The 22134-nt window shown below is 35.2% G+C and overlaps 1 protein-coding gene across 5 annotated transcripts in view; it reads right to left on the minus strand.

Moving 5' to 3' along the window:
- Positions 1–22134, minus strand: part of NIPBL (NIPBL cohesin loading factor) — a 195015-nt gene that overhangs the window by 108519 nt on the left and 64362 nt on the right. For all 5 annotated transcript variants that reach the window (XM_070245908.1, XM_014734903.3, XM_070245909.1 and 2 more), the window contains exon 2: positions 996–1138. In XM_070245908.1, coding sequence (XP_070102009.1) covers positions 996–1059 — 64 coding nt within the window. In that variant the 5' untranslated portion in view covers positions 1060–1138. The remainder of the gene's footprint in view (positions 1–995; positions 1139–22134) is intronic.

Below are 22134 nucleotides of genomic sequence, written 5' to 3' on the forward strand. Positions count from 1 at the left end.
ACAAAAAGAAACCCCTGGTAGTATATCTGATTTTGCACTCCTACGTATTACGAGTTTATGCCTTACAGACAACAAAGTGATGATAAAAACTAAAGACAGTTTCAAGTTTTCTTACCTGAACTACCCTAACACGACCAGCTACTTTCTTATTATCTCAGACTTCTTAAACTAGCCATGCTAGTTTCCTACCCTCAAAGCTGCAGATTGTTATCTATTTTACCCCCACTAAAACTAGCTGGAAATTAATAACAGCATAAAAATAGTATTTGGGGGACACTGAACACAGATAAAAACATTTCTTGAAGTTACGTTCTCATAGCTCCTTTATTATAAAGCCCTAAATCTTCCATAATGCTCTCTTCTAATACTGAATTTCTATGATTCTTTGATGTTGTAGGAAATTGCAGCACTCCAAACAACATCATGAAGTTACTTTGTGACTGTACAAAGCAGAGTATGTCATCTCCTCACCTTCTATCCTTCCTTCTCTTATTTTTTTTTTCCCTTTATTTATTCAGGTAGGAAGACATAGGGACTAACATTCTGGGTACCTTTTGGCACCATTACCCAGGGACTAAAGATTAGAGTTGCCTACCAAAAGAATGAGTCCCTAAAAAATTGTGTTACACCAAGTAAGTCTCAAAAGAAGGACAGTGTTCTTTAAACGTTAAGTGTTGAGAGTAAAATAGGCTTCTGACATCTATGACAAACTCCAACAGAATACTGAATATGACATCCAAAATAAACATGCCTAAGATATTAGATTAAGTCGGGCTATCAAATTTTCTTCTTTGAAGGGGAGTTTCAGTTACCATTTCTATAAATGTGTTTTATAATCTATATTAGTTCCTATATGCAAACCCATGCTTCTTCAGTTTTGAGTTTTCTTAATGCTTTGTCTCATCTTCTTTGTCCTTACTTTTGGATTTATCCCTTTATCATGTAAGACCTTTAAACAATATAACACATATATTAGATAAATTAACCAAACTTACGGTCTGTGAGACTAGCAATCCCCGCAAGAGTAGTGATGGGGACATGGGGCATATCCCCATTCATCCTGAAGTTCTGGAATGGTGTTGCCTATAAAAGTACTTAGTTCAGGTGCCAGCTGTCATTACTTTCCATTTCCCAAACACTGCAACAAAAAACAATTATTTGTAAAATATGTTAAATATATTATAATTAGGGAAATACTTATAAAAAAAATTTTCTGCTTTTCTTGTTTGTTCAAACCTATATAACAATAATAGCCACCATTCACACACTACTTACCATATGTTAGGCACTGCAAAGTACTTTGGATATATTAATTCATTTACTCCTCACCAACAACCAAGTAGGGTAGGTACTATTATTTTCTGCATTTTCCTGCTGAGGAAATTAACTTACGGGAGTTTAAAACAACTTGTGGAGCAAAGATCAGAACCCAAGCAATCTGGTTCAAGAGTCTGTGTAACCAGGAGGCTGTACTACTAGACAGGGATACTCAATTTTGACAAGCACTGTAATTCTTTTCCACATTATAAACACATTAAAATGCTTCAACTTGCCTTTCTAGCTGTCGCTCACTATTCTCCTACATTAACCATCCTCGCCAACCAAGCTGATCAGATTCTCTTGAATTCACCTGTGTTTTCTCATTTTTATTTATGCCTTATATATTTCCCTATCTAGGTAGCCCCATGTGTATTTTAATCCAAATCTTGTAATTCTTCAAGATCTAGGGCAAGTTCCCACTACTTTATGAAACCTCAGACAAATTCAGCCAAAAGCCATCCTACCTTAAACTACCCTGAACTAATAACATTTATTGCCCAATGTTCTTTTGTAAATACTTATATATTCCTTTGTGATATTCTCTGAAGCTTGTCTTGTTTCATCCTTGTATAATTACTTAATCTTTATGTACTTACCTTGTCTTCCCAACTATTACGACTTGCTTCTTAATAGTAATCAATCACATACTCAATACATAGCCACACAAAGGACAGAGAAAGGCATGTGTTGTTAACATTTTAATGTTCCTATACAACAATTTAATAGATTTAAATACTCATTCTTATTATGATGTAATTCAGTGTGCATGTGTATGTTATATACACATTCTGCAAAATTTCTGAACACCTTTTCCATTTTTCTGTTCAATGTCCTCAAATTTTTCTCATCTTAATTTCAACATGTGGCTTTTGTGGGATATTTATCTTTCCTCTAACAGTTCTTGTGTAAGAACTTTTTCTGAAGTATATAATACAACATTTTAATAATGTGCACCTTAATCAAAGATATGCCTTTATTAAATAACTTCATAAACTTCTCAGCAAAGAAAAGTCTACTTCACATCAAATATCTAAGACATAGTACTAAAATAGAAAACTGAATTGTAATTTTCAGTTTAAACAGTTTAAGTGTTTCTTTTTTTGAGGTTGTAAACTCCAAAACAGTGAAATGATATATCACCAGACCCCCCTTACTCATATATCCTAAGGCACCTTTGCAAACAAGTATTTTTTTTGAAGATAGAAGTATACAGGTAGTTAAAATTAAGAATTTTCTTTTTCCTCAAATACTTTTATTATAAATATATGGTATATTGACAAAAGTTCATAAAACATGTAATGTACGGTTTAACAGAGTTATAAAGTAAGTATCCAAAGAACCACGATCCAGAAGGCTGGCACTCTAGTTCCATCTAGAGGTAACAACTATCCTGTCTTTTTGGTAATCATTTGTTGGTGTTTTTTCCTTTTTCCTTTACAGTTTAAAGATCTTTATATGTACTTTTCTAGCTGCCGGCCAAGGAAAAAATACTGCTTTCCTTTGATGACTGACTGACATAATTTGCTGGTAGAAGCCCAATGAAAGGAAACGGCACAGAAAATAGTATAGGAAAGATGCAATTTGCTATCCTGTATTTGTCCTTTTGCTACACTGTGGACTTTACTCTTTGAAGTTATTAATTTGATTCTTTAACAATCACTAAAAAAATTTAAAGAAACACTGCATATTTAGCAGTCATATCAAGCACTAAAAAAACAAAAATCAGAATTTAAAACCTGATAGAGATCACCAAAATACAATGCATTTTTTCTACCTTTAGGCTAATAAGAAAGTTTCCATTTACGCTTAGTAATTGGTTGAAAAAAACCACTGTATGCAAATAATGTACAGAACAGCACAAAAACACCTTGTTATTCATATACAATTCACTGTTGTACAAGTAAATTGCCATACTCAGTAGCAGATTAACTAACAAGAGACCATGTTTAATTGTTTAATTCAGGGGCTAGGAACCCCTAAAGGAAAATACGCTAGAGGGTTCTACTGTGGGTTACCTGACTTTATTCTATTTTCGTAAATCCCAGGTGAGTAACATGTAAAGCAGACCCAACCCTAGGATGGAGTTTTTTAGTCTAAAAATGATGTACAACATGAACAGACATTTCTCCAGAGAAGATATACGGATGGCAACAGACACATGAAAAGATGCTCTAATCTAATCTAATCTGTCTAATAGACACGTGAAAAGATCACTAATCATCAGGGAAATGCAAATCAAAACTACACTAAGATATCATCTTACACCTGTTAGAATGGCAAAAATAACCAAAACAAAAAGTGACAAATGTTGGAGAGGTTGTGGAGAAAAAGGAACCCTCATACACTGCTGGTGGGAATGCAAACTAGTGCAGCCACTATGGAAAACAGTATGGAGATTTCTCAAAAAATTAAAAATAGAAATACCATATGACCCAGCCATGCCACTACTGGGTATCTATCCAAAGAACTTGAAATCAACAATTCCAAAAGTCCCATGCACTCCTATGTTCATTGCACCATTATTTACAATAGCCAAGGTGTGGAAACAACCTAAGTGCCCATCAACTGATGATTGGATAAAGAAGATATGGCACACACACACACACACACAACGAAGATATGGCACATGCACGCACGCGCGCACACACACACACACACACACACACACACAACGGACTACTACTCAGCCATAAAAAAGGATAAAACCGCCCCATTCACAACAACATGGATGGACCTTGAGGGTATTATGTTAAGTGAAATAAGCCAGATAAAGAAAGATGAACTCTGTATGACTCCACTCACAGGTGGAAGTTAAACATGTAGACAAAGAGAACTGATTGGTGGTTACCAGGGGAAAGGGGAGATGGGGGGTGGGCACAAAGGTGAAGTCGTGCACCTACATTTCTGACAATAACGTACAACTGAAATTTCACAAGGTTGTAAACTATCATAATCTTAATAAAAAGTAAAAAAAAAAAAAAGATGTACATAATTAGTTACCACATATGAATTAGAAGATTAATAAACCTAACCACAAGATTGTGCTTTTCTTAGTGATGTAACAAGTTAAGCTTGTTTGGTTTAAAGTGCCTTAAGTATGGATTGAATAGAGGACTACTGACAAACATATTTACACCTCACTGCTGAACAATGCTGATTTCATTGGAATCCAAGATTTTGAAGAACAGAAGAATTTGGTAGACATGGACTTACAATTTTAGCTAAAGTCATAGATTTTGATGAATATGAATAATCTGTGGAAATATTGCTGCCTTATGCTGGAAGGTGACCAGAGTCCATCAAGAAACAGCATTCTTAAAATTCTAAAAGTGAATATATACACCCCTAACTGATTAGACGTGGCATTTCTGGCTCTGGATTAGGCAATGTTTGGTCCACCTGGCTCTGTGAAAGTACTGTCTTTCATGAAACTGCAGAAACTGAAGCTGAAAGTCATTATCTCCGGGGAACAATGTATCCAGAAGGAAGTAGTAACCAAATAGGAAAGAAGATTATGAGTGCTTCAGAGCTGTCACTTAAGGCAAGTACTTTACTTAAAATCTGTGAATGGACCGATTAGTGGATTAGAAAATAAATCTGGTGGGTTGAGATCAACACTGCAAGGGATGGAGGCAATAGAAACATACGGGTACATTGCACAATACTTTGTGAGTCTAGGTAAAATGTCTTTCTAATTGGGGGTCACCAAGGCAAAGCAGTTAGAAAAGTTGTTGATTCAAAGAAATGGAAGAGCGAAGAAAGTAGCCCACCTCATAAGTGGGGATGAGAATGAAATAAAATAGTGTATGTAAATCACTTGACATACTACTTGGCACAATAGTAAGTGATCCAGAAAGTTAACAGTGCTACCGCTAACTGGAAAACAAAGATTTAGGAGAACAGAGGAGAAATATAGGTCAATTAGGGAAAGGGGGTCTTTTCAGTACAAATAATCCCTGCTTATGAAAGATCTATTGCAAATTTTTATTTGAAATTCCAGTATATATTTCACCACAGTATTACGAATATGCATAATAGTCCCAGCATGCCCACCTACCATTACTTAAATGATAAGGTAGCTGAAATAAATACCAGCAATAAAAAGCAGAAAAAAATCTAACTGTTATAATACTAAGAATTAAATCAAACAAAAAAAGTTGAGTAAGATATTTATAAACTAATTTTAGGATAGCTTGAGGTTTAATTAAAATAATGCTTAATTAGTGGAAGTCATTATAGTAAGTTCTCATTTCAGCCCATTATAATGAGTCTAAAGGGAACTTCAAAGCACTTGCCAAGATCTTTAAAGACTCTCATTCTTTGTTCATTTAATTTCACTCCAAAATTTATAATTTCCTCATGCAAACAAAAGAAATGCAAATACAACAGTACTGGTAGAAGTTCTAATAATAATATTCAAATTGGGATGGATTTGGAATAAAAGGCACTGTCATAGCCTGATGGTAGATAACTTTCCTGGATGGCCAATTTGTACTCTATAGGCAAAAATTATGTATAATCTTGTCTCAACAACTTCACTTTTTTAGTACTGAAAAACTAGTGGAAATGATAAGTAACATTTATTTAGCACTACTAGGTAATAAAAATTGGTTATGAACACTTTGAATGTACTCTCATTTAATCCTTCGATGACACAGAGGTACTAATACTTCAGTTTTATTTTATGAGGAAAAATGACATACAGAGAGGATAAGTAACTTGCCTAAGGTCATACAGCAGGAGTCAAACTCAGGCTGTCTGGCACATATACATTTTACATAACAACTAAAATGTACACCAATATTATTTGTTTAACATTATTGGTATAATAAATGATGCTACACCCATGAAAGATTACTATGCATCAATTAAAAATCATGTTGTACAATCAACACAGATGTGAGGAAAGGAAACAGTCACAATATACAGCCAAGGAAGAAAGAGAAGAGCCTGCCTGGGTTTGAATCCAAGCTTCTTTACTTACTATGTAACCTTGGAAAAGTTACTGAATCTTTTTGTACCTCAGTTTCCCCATCTCTGAATTACAAGGCAGGTAATATTATTCTTTCTAATTGTGTTGTAAGGATGAAATGAGTTAATACATGTAATGTACTTGGAACTGTTCTGGGCATATAGGAAGGGTTCAATAAATATGAGCTGCTATTATACACTGTTCTCCATCTTGCTTTTGTCATGTATGTTATCTCAGAAATCTTTCATATATGCAGATATGTTTCATTCTTTTTCTAATATCATTTTACAGCTTTAGTGAAACATCGAATTTAAATGAATGCTGTTCAGTAAACTACACTATGTAACTAAAAAGTAAGGTACTATGGCTTTATGGAATCAGACTCCCTACTTTATAACCACATCTTGTACTCAGTTTACACGTCTATGGTACCTCAAGTACTCTCTTACTCTATTCTTGATCTGGGCTATAGAGTAGTACAGATTTGAAGAAAATCAGTCTTGGACAAAAGATTATAACGAATAAGGAAACACTCTGGTACTTTTTATATTAAGTTCATAATTTCTCTTCTCAAAATTGGCATAATAACAATAAATAAATCTTGTCAAGCACAAACCCCTTATTTCCTCTATTTGTGAATATATCAGTGATGAGATAAATGTATACGAAATGTAACTATTTCAGCAACTATTGAATTGAAATGAACACAACAACTATTCAGTCCGCCTTAATTTAATAACTGAAATTCCTTTAAATTCTACTTTGTGCTGTTCTCCAGAAAAATCTGCCTCATCTTTTTTTTGACATAACTGAAGCATTTTCCTTTTACTTGATGATTAAAAGTTTTAAAATGTCACATGAGGTTAATAGTTCATGCAACCTCATATACATACTCCTTGAGTTATAAATGATACCCCAAAGAACACACTACATTTCTATAGTATTTAGCCCTTCACGATGATGCAGCCAATAATACTTATTTTGTGTCACTGTGTCGGACACTACGCTAGGCAAGCAAAGTGTAGTGGTTAACAAGATGGAAATAGTCCCTACCCTTGGAAATTTGACTTTGGCCATGGGAATGTTGTAAAGGGGGTATGTCTTCCAGCAGGGAGAAAAGGGAAAGAATCAGTGAATTAAAATCTAAACCCAATTTTACTGTTACTACTCCAAATTTTAATCCCTCCACAATCTGCATCAAATTTATTTAAAAAACAATGACAAAGATTCTTAAAATTTACGAAAAGATATAGAAGATATATTGCTAACTAAAAATAATATCATTGTGTACAGTTCAAGCCCATTTGTGTTTAAAATACATTTTTATACAAATGATAGTCTAGACATGGATAAAGGTTCTTTAAGGATATATTTTTAAACCACTAACAATGGTTAGGGGGTAGGATTTATTCTGGGATTTTAGGGAATTCTCATCACTGTAGTATTTATACCTGCATTGCTTAGGCATTTTTTAAACTATTAGAATACTACTTTATGATTCAGAAAAACAATGATATAAAAATGAAAAACATTAAATGAGTCTTCTAATAGTTGCTGCTATACGTACTCTGGTTTCTCTGGGATATTTAAATAATTATGTATAAAATCTATGTTAAGAATCTACTGTATGAAAGCACTCACTGTGTTAGATGCTAAAGACTAATAGAATATGCAGGATGCATTCGTAAACACTTTGCCCAGAACATAAGGCCAGAAAGGTGAACTGGAATCTGCAAAGGAGTTTGTTATGAAATGATGAACTTTTTTTCATATCCTTGATACCGCTGAACTTAAGCTTTCCATAAGACTAATGTAAGAGGTGGATAAGGAAGATGGAGTGGTAGAGAGAGAGAGAATGGAGGCAGAAGGTTGTTGGAAGAATACTGCAGTACTGACATGTAATGGTGGTCTGATTTTGGACTCAGATTAAAATGCCAATGTAATATCTAGTCAGAGATGTTTAAAGTAGGAAGTTAGAAATTCTGGAACTGAGTAAAGTGGTCAGAACTACAGCTATAGATATGGAAGTGATCTATAGAGGATTGATAACGGTCAAATTATAACAACATATGAGATAGGCAAGAGACAAAGTAACATTGTAGGGGAAATTATTTCTAGCACTTCTTGTGTGCCGGACATTCCTTAACCACAGCTAAGTAGGAGGATTGTGAAGATTATCTCTGTTTCATAGATGCAAAAATGAAAGCTCAGAGCCTAAATGCTTTGTGGCTTCACAGATAGCACATAGCATAGCTGGGATCTGAACTCAAGTCTTTCTAACCAAATCTTACATTCTCATGCATATCTGAAGGACATAAAACTGGAAAACATCTACATTGCTTTCACAGAAAGATAAACCAATAAAAGGTGAAGGAAATTGTTTCTCAGAGAAGCTAAATGTTTGTTCAAGGTCTCACAGCCAGTAATTGACCTAGTCAAGATTAGAATACAAATGTTTGGATTTCCAGTTCACTATTCTTTACACTATGTTGCTACCTTGTGTGATTACTACTATTATTTTGAAAAAAACAAAATTTTATATATGTGGAATATTTAGCCAATTAACACTTTTCTTCCTTGGTAATGTTAAATTTTTTTTTCAGTGGGGAAGGAGGGAAAGCTTAAAACTGTATTTTTTATTCTCTCAGTTTATATTATATTTATTAATATAAGCTGCCTCAATTACATTGGGGAAACAGGTAGAATATAAATCCTGAATAGCTAGATAATTAAGTACATAACTGATTTATGTTGTACTATCTACTATTTTACACAGGTAAAACAGTGACTCCCTAGAGTGTGGCACCTCTCCAGCAGAATCCTTTCACTTTACTCAAGCTATCTTCAGATTCCTTTTTGCTGCCTACTATTCAAGAACAAATTTTTTCACGTTCTGTTTAAGACACTTCTAAAAGATCTTCCTCAAATCCTAGCTCAAAAACAAACAGTTCCCAATCAACTACACTGTGAAAAATGATCACTTCTTTAAAATATTTCTGCTTTCCTATAGTCTTAAATTATTTCCCATTAAATAAGAAAAATGCGAAATAAAACAAAACTCTAAAGCTCTCTTTGAACACACGTTTTGCTTTTAGAACCTTGAGTTCCCTGCAACCACCAGGCTGGCTACCAGTGACGTGTGTTATGTGTGTGCGTTTCAATAATGTAGCTATATCAGAATATATGTAATATGTAATAGAAGGGTATATTTATATTATTGAGTACTATTATGAAGAGAAAGAAAAGTCATCAATAAGTAAATCAGGTTGAAATTTAGGGTGTCTCAAAAGCAGTTTATAGAATGTGTATGTTCACTGAGAAGTAAAACAATTAGTAAAATTTTATATATCTCTAAAATTGATTTTCTTCCTTGTCCTTACCATTTATTTCACACAGATTTTTAGATGAACCAACATTAACAGAAGCTCATATCACTTTAAAGGGTCCCAGTTGATTATTACAATTGAATTGACTTGTAGAGGCCTGGAGAGTAGTTACACAATGTCTAATCATAACAAAATATGCAAAAATGCAAGCTGCATCACGAAAAAATAGTCCTGAGCCCTGGAATTTTATTATTAATTATTATTACTATATTTTTTACAGAGAGGGCATGGAGGAAATTTCCAGGTGCTGTTATGAGTTATTTGGGTTCCTAGTGCACCTCTCCACACCAAAGTTTTATTTCTCACCTTCTTTTCCACTGCAAAAGAAACAGCCTATCTCAAGCTCCCAATAAAGGGTGAGACTGTATCTTATACCAGGAGACTGCATACAATGGTAACAGAAATGCAAAATCAAACAATCGCAATGTTATTTCTTTCTAAATGAGGGTTAAGTCTTAAAGAATTGTAATAGTGAGATGCAGGTCTCAGCTTTTGACCATAATACATTTGATGATACACAATTAATTAATCTGAAATGTAAGAGAAAATGCTTTTATGTAAAATTACTGAACAATCCACAAGAGGGCACACTTTCAACTATTGTAAAAATTTGAAATTCACATTTTTTTCACTAGTCCATCAAAGGGTGGCCAGATTCTTCTGTACTGATTATTCAATACTATTAGAAAGCAAGAGATCTTGAAGTTTGTAACTTTTTTTTGTGAAACACACACAGGCAGACTTTTTTGGGATTCATATAAAATATAAGAAAAGCCTGAATACACCAAGACTTCTACATTAATATTAAATTATAAATGTATGCAATAGTCTTACCAGCCATCTCAGTTCTATTAGCTATTTGGAATTTGGCTGCCCTAAGAATCTTTTTAAGAAACTCTGGCTACTTTGATTCTTGATCCTCATTATGTGACACAGTCCCTAGGAACAATGATTTCTTTAAGACAACTCAGTAGAAGAACAAATGGAATGTGTCAGATACTTTAGGAAATTCTTCCAATTCAACAGGTTAAGATCATTATTTAAAGCACCTAAAAGACTAACAGAGAAAGGATATACATAGAAGATATGCAAAAACAGATCACTTATGCATAATCTTCACTATCTATTCCTTTTCTGCCCTAATCTATTCAGAGACATCATTCCAGCAACTCTCTTCCTCCTGCATCAATTTTCCCTCTTATTGAATCATTTCAATCAGTATATAAATATCTATATGCTGGTAACTACTCCCTACTCCCACAAAAACAAAACAAAACCCTTATATTGACCCCTAGATCCCTCTCCAACAATTGCTTAATTTTTTTGCTCCCTTTCACAGCAAAATTCCTTCAGTTGTCTATATTCATCTTTAATTCTTCATCTACTTTTTTCTTTCTTTCTTTTCTTTTTTGCTGAGGAAGATTTGCCCTGAGCTAACATCTGTTGCCAATCTTCCTCTTTGCTTGATGAAGATGTGTCCTGAGCTAACAGCTGTGCCAATCCTCCTCTGTTTTGTAAGTGGGTCATCACCACAGCATGGCTGCTGACAAGTGGGGTAGGTCTGGGCTGGGGAAGCGAACCCAGGATGCTGAAGCGGGAGTGTGCTGGACCTAACTGCTAGGCCACAGGGCCAGCCCCTCCTGCTTTCTCTTCAAACCACACTCTATGTGTTTTAATCTCACCATTCCACCAGGTGTCTTGTCATGGTTTAGTAATGGCATCTACGTTGCTAAATTCAACAGACAAGCCTCAGATCTCATCTGATTTGACCTAGCAGTCAACACAGTTGATCATTCTTTCCTGTTTGAACAATTCTTTGTTTTCCAGAATAATATATTCTCCTGGTTTTTCCTACTACATTGGCCATTTCTGAATTCTACTTTTGTTCCTTCTCATCTTCCTGTCCTCAGTCTATTGTTTTCATTCAAGTTAATGATTTCAAAAATAGCACCTGTATGCTGATGACTCCCAAATTTATATTTCCTACTTTTACTTGTGCCCTTGTACACTAGACTCACACATCCAACCGCCTACTCAACATCTCAGCAAGTACAGGCCTAGAGAGCAGCAGTTGACAATCTTACTACTGACTTTTCAGAGTATGATTTATATGCTTTAGATAAAAGTTCTTTATTAGATATATATTTTGCAAATATCTTATCCTAGTCTTTTGCTTGTCTTTTCATTCTCTTAAAAATATCTTTTCAAATTTTGACAAAGTCCAATTTATCAATTTATTCTTTTATGGTGGTGGTGGTGGTTGGGTGGTGGTAGGGTTTGACTATAAAGGGGCATGCAGACACTTTCTGGTGTGATGAAAATGTTCTATATCATGAAGGGATATTGGTTACATGTGTGTACCCATTTGTCAAAATTGTAAAGTAAGGATTTCTTTTTTTCAATATATATATTACCACTCCAAAAAACTGTAAAAGTAATAATGATAATAATTGAGCAGTGGTTAGAGAATGGGTGGAGGAACAGATGAAACTAAAATGACAACATGTTGATTATTGTTGAAGCTGGGTGATGGGTTTTGGGCATTCATTATACTTTTCTGTTTACCTATCATGTACTTAAAGTTTTCAATAACATTTTGGGTGTGTTTTTTTTTTTCGGGGGGGGGGGTTTGGCCCTGAGCTAACATCTGTGCCAATCTTCCTCTATTTGTGTGTGTGTGTGTGTGTGGGACGATGCCACAGCATGGCTTGATGAGCAGTATGTAAGTCTGTGCTGGGGATCTGAACCCACAAACCCCAGGCCACTAAAGTGGAGTGTGCCAACTTAACCACCACGCCACCAGCTGGCCCCCTGGGGTTTTTTAAGGGAATTTTTTTTGTTGGGTGCAAAATGTCATGTCTCATACTGAGGTCAATATTAATTAAAGCTTTCTTTTTTTCAGACCCATTACTGCTAAATCATGTGCTACAGACTGAATGTTTGTGTCCCCTCAAAATCTGTATGTTGAAACCTAATTCCCAACATAATGATTTTTAGAGGTGGGGCCTTTGGGAGGTGATCAGGTCACAAGGGTGGGTGGCGTCCTCATGAATGGGATTAATGCTCTCATAAAAGAGTCTCCAGAGAGCTCCCTTGCCCCTTCTGCCATGTGAAGACAGCAAGAAGACTATGAACCAGGAAGTGGGTTCTCACAAGACAGTGAATCTGCCCACACCTTGATCTTGGACTTCCCAGCCTCCAGAACTGTGAGAAATAAATTTCTGTAGTTTATAAGCCATCTAGTCTATGGTTTTCTGCTATAGCAGCCCAAATGGACTAAGATACCATGTTTCTCTCAGGCTCTATTTCTGTAACTGGCTTAAAAAACCCACAAAAGGATTCAAGAGAACCAAATATAACCATTAAATAACATGACTAATGAATATGAACAAAAGCTATTGGGATGGCTTTTCAGGGAAGAAAAACTTTTTAAAAGTCAATTTAAACCAATAAAAAACAGCTTCATACTAAGGAGCTAAATTTCAAAATTATTTTAAATAGTTAATTTTATAAAGAAAGAAGTAATAAATAAACAAAAAAAGTGATTTCTAATTCATATTATCTACAATAACCTTTTTATGATTTCCACCAGACTCTTCCACTAAGCCATTTGATAGGATATAAGTATACAAATTAAGGATGCATATTTTTCTAAATTAAAAAGTTCACATTCAATGAACTAATCATAAAATGTAGGTTTTCACAACATCAAATGCGATATCCTTTCTGGATACAAAATGAAAAAATTTTTAGTTCTTTAAATTCTGTCATTATCAGTTAATGTTTCATTAGGAGAAATGGATTTTTAAATTTTAAGTGGGGTTTATGACATTTAATAATTGCAGTTACACAAAAGTAAACTTTCTATGAAACACAGATTATTAAAAAGAAAATATATCAGCAACTACATCCTGAGGTAGAAACTTAATGGAAATACAGAATCAAATGACTTTGTGTGTTACAGTATAATCTCCAAGATAACGATTCCAAACAGCAAAAAACTCTTTAATTAAATCTTAAACTCTCAAAACAGCATTTTTACTGTTTTCTTTCTTTACTTTGTTTCTTGGTTTAGAAAGTTGTGGGATATTAACTAGATAGTGATTTCCTATGACCAGAATATATGATAGGTGACTGACTTTAAAAGTACCTATTAGAAATGATTAAGAGAAACTTTATTTTGTACTATAAGAGACTTTTATTGTTGTTTAAGAAATCTAATTGGGGAGGGGGAGGTGCAGAAAATAGGGATGTAAAAAGATAGGTTTCTCAAATGTTTTAACACAATTAACTATTACACATGAACACAAAAGAAAACTCGACTTAAAATGAAAATGGAACACTTTCAATCAGAATATTAAAGTGCCTGGATTTAAGGAAGTAGTTTAGCTTCTCTTTAAGAGTATCTGATAATATTAAGTATGCTTATCACTGGGTGATTAAATTTTTAAGTGACTAATTTCCTTTTTCTTGTTTATGTGATTTCCTGATTTTTAAATAAGCAAATCTTTATGTATTCACCATCATGCACTTAGTTTCTAACACTTAGAATAGGACCTGACAGATAACAGTTGTTGAGTATAAAATGGTTTAAAAAACCCACAAAAAAACAGACATGGTTTATATCCAATATCCTCATGGAACTTAGAGAATCCAGTAGGAGTGATAGTATGAATAATCCCATGTAACATATAATTACATATTGTGATAAATTCCATAACAACACAAACAATAACAGATGATACTTAGCACTTAATATATGCCTGGAGTTGTTCTAAGGGATTTGCATATTCAATTTCACATTAATTTACATTAATTTACTTCATATTTACATATCTTAATTCATTTAATCCTTATCCTATGAAATAGGTACTACTATTATCTTCATTTTAAAATAATAAAAACGGGGGCCGACCCAGTGGCACAGTGGTTAAGAGTACATGTTCCACTTTGGCGGCCCGGGGTTCGCCGGTTCGGGTCCCAGGTGCAGACACGGTACCACTTGGCAAACCATGCTGTGGTAGGTGAAACATATAAAGTAGAGGAAGATGGGCAAGGTTGTTAGCTCAGGGCTAATCTTCCTCAAAAAATAAAATAAATAAATAAATAATAAAATAATAAAAACGGAGGCATATAAAGGTTAAGTAACTTGCCCAAGTTCCGATTCCAGAGTCCCTGCTCTTAATATTCCAGAGTCCTGGCTCTTTTCTAAATGAAAACAACGAGGCACTTTAAGAGAAGAAAGATGGTAACTAAGTTTATATTGGGGGAAGGGGAGCAGTCACAGAATGCCTCATTAAGGAAATCTCCTGAGTAAGAGTTAGGCAAAAGTGTAAGCAGAAACGGAGACAGGAAATGATTAGCATGATCAAGTCCTTAAAGAAAGACAGAGCCTAGCACAAGAAAAAGAATACTATGTGGCTGGTACATAATAACGGACACAAAATTAGGGAGAAAAGGTATACACAAGTTAGATCATACCTAGCCTGACAGGCCACGTCAAGAGACTTTTGATTTCAATCCATGCCACTTAAAAACAAAAAGTAATCTTACCTTAGTTACTGAAGATGGCAACCATAGCTGCTTAATTTTGAATCTATTTCTGCCTTTTCATATAGGCTATATATACTCCTTAAAAACATTAACTTGAATTCAAATCACTGTTTGCTGAAGTAGGCATAGCTTTAAAATATTAGAAGGAATAATGATCTGTCACAAATAAAGTATGAAAATAACTGCCTCAGAATAAACTTTAAAGGATAAACCTAAATGATAATTAAGAAAAAAATACACTCGGGTATTTATGAAATGAAACATATTCATGCAAAAACCTGCACATGAATGTTCATGGTAGCTTGATTTGTAAAACCTGGAAACAACCCAAATGTCCTTCAGTGGGTGAATGGTTAAACAAACTGTGGTAGATCTAATACCATGAAATAACAATAAAAAGAAACAAATTAGTGATACATTCAATTTGGATGGATCTCAAGGAAATTATACTGAGTGGAAAATGCCAGTCTCAAAAGGCTACATACTCTATGGTTCCATTTGTGTAACAGTCTTGAAATATCAATACTATAAAGATGAAGGGCAGATCACTGGTTGCCAGGGGTTACAGATGCAGAGTGCAGGTATGTGGCTATGAAGTAATATTACAAGAAAGTATTGCTTGTGGTGATGAAACAGTTCTGTACATTGCCTGTGGTGGTGGTTACACACAGCTACATATATGATAAAACTTTACAGAAACATACATACACACACACACACACACACACACAGAGTGCGTGCACAGCTAGCTAAATCTGGATTAACTCTTGGACTGTATAGAAGTCAATTTCCTGGTTTTGAAACTGTAGTCAAGTTATGTACAACGTTACTATTGGCAGTGGCTGAGTTAAGGATGCACCTGATATCCTTACGCTTTTGTTTTTTTTTGCAACTCCTGTGAATCTACAATTATTTCAAAATAAAAAATTATAAAAGAACAATTATACTCTGTGTGTTCTATACAGTACCTAGTTCAATCACATTATGGGCTTTTATTATTGAACAAAGTTAAAAGTTCAGACTAGCTGATTTAGAAACTTTGCAGAGCAATTTATAAGCAGAAAGTTTTCTCTTAAATTTTTATTTTTAAAAACTTTTAAAAGTTATTTAAAAAATTTTCTTCTGAAGGTTTTTAATTTTTTAGGTTGAAGAGATAACTTTTAATTTTGATATAATTTCAAACTTACAAAAAAGTTATAAAGTTACACAAAACTGCCATGCAAGTACAAGAAACTGCCGTAACTTTTACCCAGATTCAGCAATTGTTTATATTTTGCCCTATCTGTTTAAACATTCACATTCACAGTCTCTCTCTCCTCCCTGCCCCACTGTGTGTGTGTGTGTCCCTGACTATTTGAGAGCAAGTTGGAGAGATCATGGTCCATTCCTCCACATACTTCAGCATGCACTTCCTAAGAACAAGAACATTCTCTTAGATAACCACAGTACGATGATCAATATCAGGAAATTTAACATTTATAAAATAACATCTAACCCACAATCCCTATTTTATCAATTGTCCCAATAACATCCTTTTATAGCTTTCTTTCCCCTTGGTTCAGGAACCAATCCAGGATCACACACTGCATTTAGTTGTCATATCTCTTTAGTTTTCTTGAATCTAGACTACTTTCTTTGTATTTAATGAGCTTGAGTTTTTAAGAGTATGGCAAACTGTTTTTGTAGAATCTGTCAATTTGGGTTTATCTGATATGATTAGATTCAGGTGAAGTATTTTTGGCAGGAATACCACAAAGGTGGATGTTATGTCCTTCTTAGTGCATTATCATATCAGGAAGCATCTGATATGTTTTTTCCTAATACTGATGTTAACTTTGATCACTTGATTACGGTGGTATGGGCCATGTTCTCCACTGTAAAGTTACCTTTGCAGTTAGTTAATAACTAATTACCCTTTGCAGTTAGTTAATAAGTAATTTGTGGAGAGATACTTTGAGCCTACATAAATATCTGATTCCCATTACACTTTTATTCCCTAATTTTAACACCATTAATGATTTTCCATCAATCTGTTACATCTATTAACTGGCATTCTACTATAATGGAGCATTTTCCTTCTTCTTTATTTATTAATTCATTCATTCATTTACTTATATCAGTATAGACTTGGGGATTTCTTTTTCATTCAATGGGTCACAATCCATTACTATCATCATTCATTTTGATGCTCAAATTGTTCCAGATTTAGACAGTTGCAGCTCATTCAAGCTGACTTCTCTGTCCTTCTGTTATGTCCTATCATTCTTTAAGCAATTCTTTACTTTCCAGTGCAATAAGATGTTCCAACCTCATCTCATACTTTCCCTACCCTAGCAGTGGAAACGAGCCTTTTCTTCAGGGAGGAGCTCCAGGTTCTATTTAGTGGAGAAGAGTATTTAAGTACAGAGCCAGTTGTGCTCTCTGCTACTTGTGTCATTGCAGGCTAAGTTTTATTTTGAAAAGAAAATAAAGTGAAAATGAAACAAAGATATTGAATGAAAAATAGAGAATCAAGAGAAAATAAGTATGTAAGTATAGGTCCCAAAATAGTATAAATATGTGATAAGTAATTTATGAAATTCCATAATCACATAATTTCATAGGTGAAAAATATTTTAGGGATAAGATAGTTAAACTGTCATTTTAAGACAAGAAAACCAAGACCTAGGAATGTTATGTATCTTGACTGAGGTCACAGAGTCAATTATTAGCCAAAGTCAGCAAATTCTCAATTCAATGTTCATCAAGTCCTGCTCTTGTATCATTCATTCAACAATATTTATTGAGTGCCCACAATGGGCAATGCATTGTTATGGCTAGGGATATAGCAGAGAACAAAAGAGACAGCAATCCTTGTGCCCTCACAGAGTTTAGATCATAATATGGAAAACTGGATCAATTTCCCATACGAAAAGGTGCTTCACTTTATCAGTCTTCAGAGAAATGCATATTACAACCACAATGAGATATACTACATTAAAAATAAAAAGACTCATCATTTCAACTGTTAGAGTGAGAGCATGGTAAACAACAGGAACTCTTACACAATGCTGGTGGGAGTATACAAAATTGGTACAACCTCGTTGGATAACTGAGATTATCTGCTAAAGGTGATTACTGCAGGCACTGCAGTTTCACTCCTAGGTATACAGTCATGCGCCGCATAACGTTTCTGTCAACAACAGACAGTATATACGACTGTGGTTCCATAAGATTAGTATCATATAGCCTAGGTGTGTAGTAGGCTACACCATCTAGGTTTGGATAAGTACACTCTATGATGGGAGAACAACAAAACTGCCTAACAATGCATTTCTCAGAATGTAACCCTCTTGTTAAGTGACATATGACTATATACCAAATAGAAAACTCAGTGGCTTAAAACAACAGTCTCTCAACCTCCTCCTAGAACTAGTGGGCCACGCTGGACATGCTGGTCTCTTGGAAATGGCAGAGGCACAAAAGTAGAAGCCCAATCCTGCAAATGCTTTTCAAGACTTTGGTCATGCCACACCCACTAATTCCAATGGTCAAAGCATGTCCTATGGCCAAACAGAAAGTTAAGGGACAGGAAAATATTCTCTGCCTCTTTAGGAACGGGAGGAACTACAGAGTCACATGAGAAAGGGCTCAGATACAGGAAGCGGGGGTGGGGAGGGTGGGGGTGGGGGATGGGGAGGGGCAGGGACTTGACACAGGGAGGGGCAAAGAACTGGGGCTATTAATGCAATCTATGACAGACACCTAATCCAAGGTTTTCAGGAATGGGGGTCCTCCAAGGGATTCTGATGTTTGAAAGCTTGAAAACCACTGGGCTCCACAGATTACTGGGCCTCACCCCCAGAGTATTTAATTCAGTAGGTCTGGAGTAATACCAAAGGATTTGGCATTTCTAACACTTTTCCGAGATGATGCTAACGCTACTGATCCAGGGACCACACTGTTAACTACTGGGCTAGGAGACAGGGAAAGGCTTCTGAGGAAGCTGTCACCTGCCATGAATTTTGAAAGCTTGGTGGAAATTATCAGATGAAGAGTAGGAAAGGTGATCTGAGCAAAGAGAAAAGCAGGCACAAAGGGAGAAAGGTGTGAAACTGCATGACAGGTTTAAGGAATTTCAAGTACTTCAGGATGAATAGAATGAAAGGTCCCGTGGACAGTGAGGAGGTTAAAAAGGCAGAAGGCAGATCATGAAAAAGCTTTATGTTCTAAGCTAAGGGGTCCAAATATGATTGAAGGGTACAGGAAGCCACAGAAGAATTTTATATTGAGAAAATGATATGAACAGATCCATGCCCTATATCAGCACTATGGAGGAGTAGAAGATGCTATCCTGTAGGTAGGAAGAACAGTAAGGTAGGAAATATACCTAATGAGGCAATGAGACCCTGAACCAAGATAAGGCAAGGTAACAGCAAGAAAGAGAGAGACGCACAGAAATAAAAGAGAAAATCTTAGTGACAACTTGGATGTGGTGGGTAAGTGAGAGAGAAGCATCTAGGACAACTTTCGGGTTCTGACTTCGGCAACTAAAGGTGTAATACACACATACACATCCATTCATAAACACGCATATCACATCATGCTTCATCCTACAAGGATCTGAGGTAGTTTACCAGAAGAATACATAGGATGAAAAATAAATAGATGAAGAATACAGGGTAAAGGATACATTTGGATAAAGAAAATAAATAAAAATGGCACAGAGAAAAGCACATTATATTGCTTTCCAAAACTCCAAGAACTGGCCTTCAAATGTGGCTTAAGCTTCCTAATTAGCAAGGAAAAAAGAAAATACAAAGTGTCTGTAAAATAAAAGTGAATCAGTTCTTCGTGAGAAGTAAAGCTTTTCCAAGACGTAATCTAAGAGAAATTTCACCAGTGAGTCCGCATAAAGATGATTCTGGATGATATAATGGAAAATGTCCTTGAACACATCTGTAAAAAAAACAAAATTTCTTTTCTTTTTCAAAATCACATCCTAAATGCACGATTCAATAAAAGCAAATCTACAAGGGGCCAAAATAATGCAATCCAAGCACCCAGATCTCTAATGGTATTGTGTAATCTAAGAGTAAAATTTAAAATATTCAGAGGAATGGACAGAATGCCACCCATTAGGCCTTCTTCCATTAATACATTTTCTCAAAACTGGGCTTTTGAAAAACTGAGATGGCCCAGATTACATGCTTGAATGCAAACATTTGGCATTTCTCTTTTCTTTTCTTTTTTTTTTTTCTGTTGGTGAGGAAGATAAGCCCTGAGCTAACATCTGTTGCCAGTCTTCCTCTATGTTGTTATGTGGGTTGCTGCCACAATGTATCTTGATGAGTAGTGTAGGTCTGTGCCTGGGATCTGAACTGGTCCCAGGACGCCAAAGTGGAGTGCATCAGACTTAACCACTATGCCACAGGGCAGGCCCACATTTGGTGTTTCTAAAGGCAAATATAAATGCTTTATCAATCAATCAATTAAGGCAAAGAAAATGAAGACAAGATAATTGTAGAAGTTCAAAAGCCTACTCAAAATACGTTCCATTTCTAAACAGAAACCTCAGGCAGATTAGAAATCTTCTTCAAAAGAGGCTGATTCTGCTCTAACACATAGATAAATGAGTGGATCATGGTTCCAAATTTCAAAACCAGTGCTATTAACTATAGATAAATGCTATACATTGCAATTTTCAGAATCTGAAAGCCGAAAAGTTGATAAAATATCTTACTTGGGCAGTTCTTTATATTGCCTGCATTGTTTAACACACCAAAATTCTCCTTTATAGAAAACTTTACGTATATATAGATTTACTAGGTTGCCTAATTGCAGGCAGGATGTGGCTTATATTCTGAGGTACAGAGGGGGAGAAAGGAATTTTTATCTCCTGCATGCCAGCTATATGCCAGGCACTGTGCTAGCTGCTTTACATTCTTCTTCTCTCCCTTTATTTTTTTATTTAATCTTCATAATAACCCAAAGAGTAAGTCTCATTATCTTTATTTTAAAGATGGCAAGGGAGGGGCCCGCCTGGTGGCACAGCGGTTAAGTTTGCACGTTTTGCTTCAGTGGCCCAGGGTTCACTGGTTCAGATCCTGGGTGTGCACCCACCCATCACTTGGCAAGCCGTGCTCTGGCAGATGTCCCACATATAAAGTAGAGGAAGATGGGCATGGATGTTAGCTCAGGGCCAGTCTTCCTCAGCAAAAAGAGGAGGATTGGCAGCAGATGTTAGCTCAGGGCTAATCTTCCTCAAAAAAAAAAAAGATGTGAAGGGAACAAACTTAAATGAATTGCCCAAAGTACAATAATTAGTTAAGATGTGGAATCAGAATTCAAAATTGATTTGTCATCATTCAGATACAAAAGTTATAAAAAATGGCTCTTAAACATAAAAAAAGACGCTCAATGTCACTCTTAATATGAGAAATGTGAATTAAAACTACACTGAGATAGCAAGCTTTTGAACTCTGGCCAATCTGCTAAATGAGATATGTTAAGACACTCTATAGTTGAAGCTGTGGAAAACCAGGCACTCTCATACATTGCTGGTTAGAATGCAAAATGGAGTTGACTTTAGCAATATCTAACAAAATTATATATGCATTTACATAGACTCCTACCCAGTAATCCCACTTCTGGGAATTTACCTTCCATATGTAGGACATATGCACATTATTCATTATAGCATTGTTTGCAATAGAAAAACTCTGTAAACAATCTAATGCCCAAGCATAGGAAACTGATTGACTAAACCATGGTACATCCACATCGTAGAATATTATGCAGCAGTCAAAAATGAATGAGAAATAACTATGAACTAATAGGGAGTAATTCCCAGGATATGCTAAGTGAAAAAAGCAAGGTGTAAAATAAGTATATACAGAGTGCAATCTCCCTCTAATGAAGGAG

This window comes from Equus caballus, chromosome 21 (genome assembly GCF_041296265.1).
Source record: "Equus caballus isolate H_3958 breed thoroughbred chromosome 21, TB-T2T, whole genome shotgun sequence".
Classification (NCBI taxonomy): domain Eukaryota; kingdom Metazoa; phylum Chordata; class Mammalia; order Perissodactyla; family Equidae; genus Equus; species Equus caballus.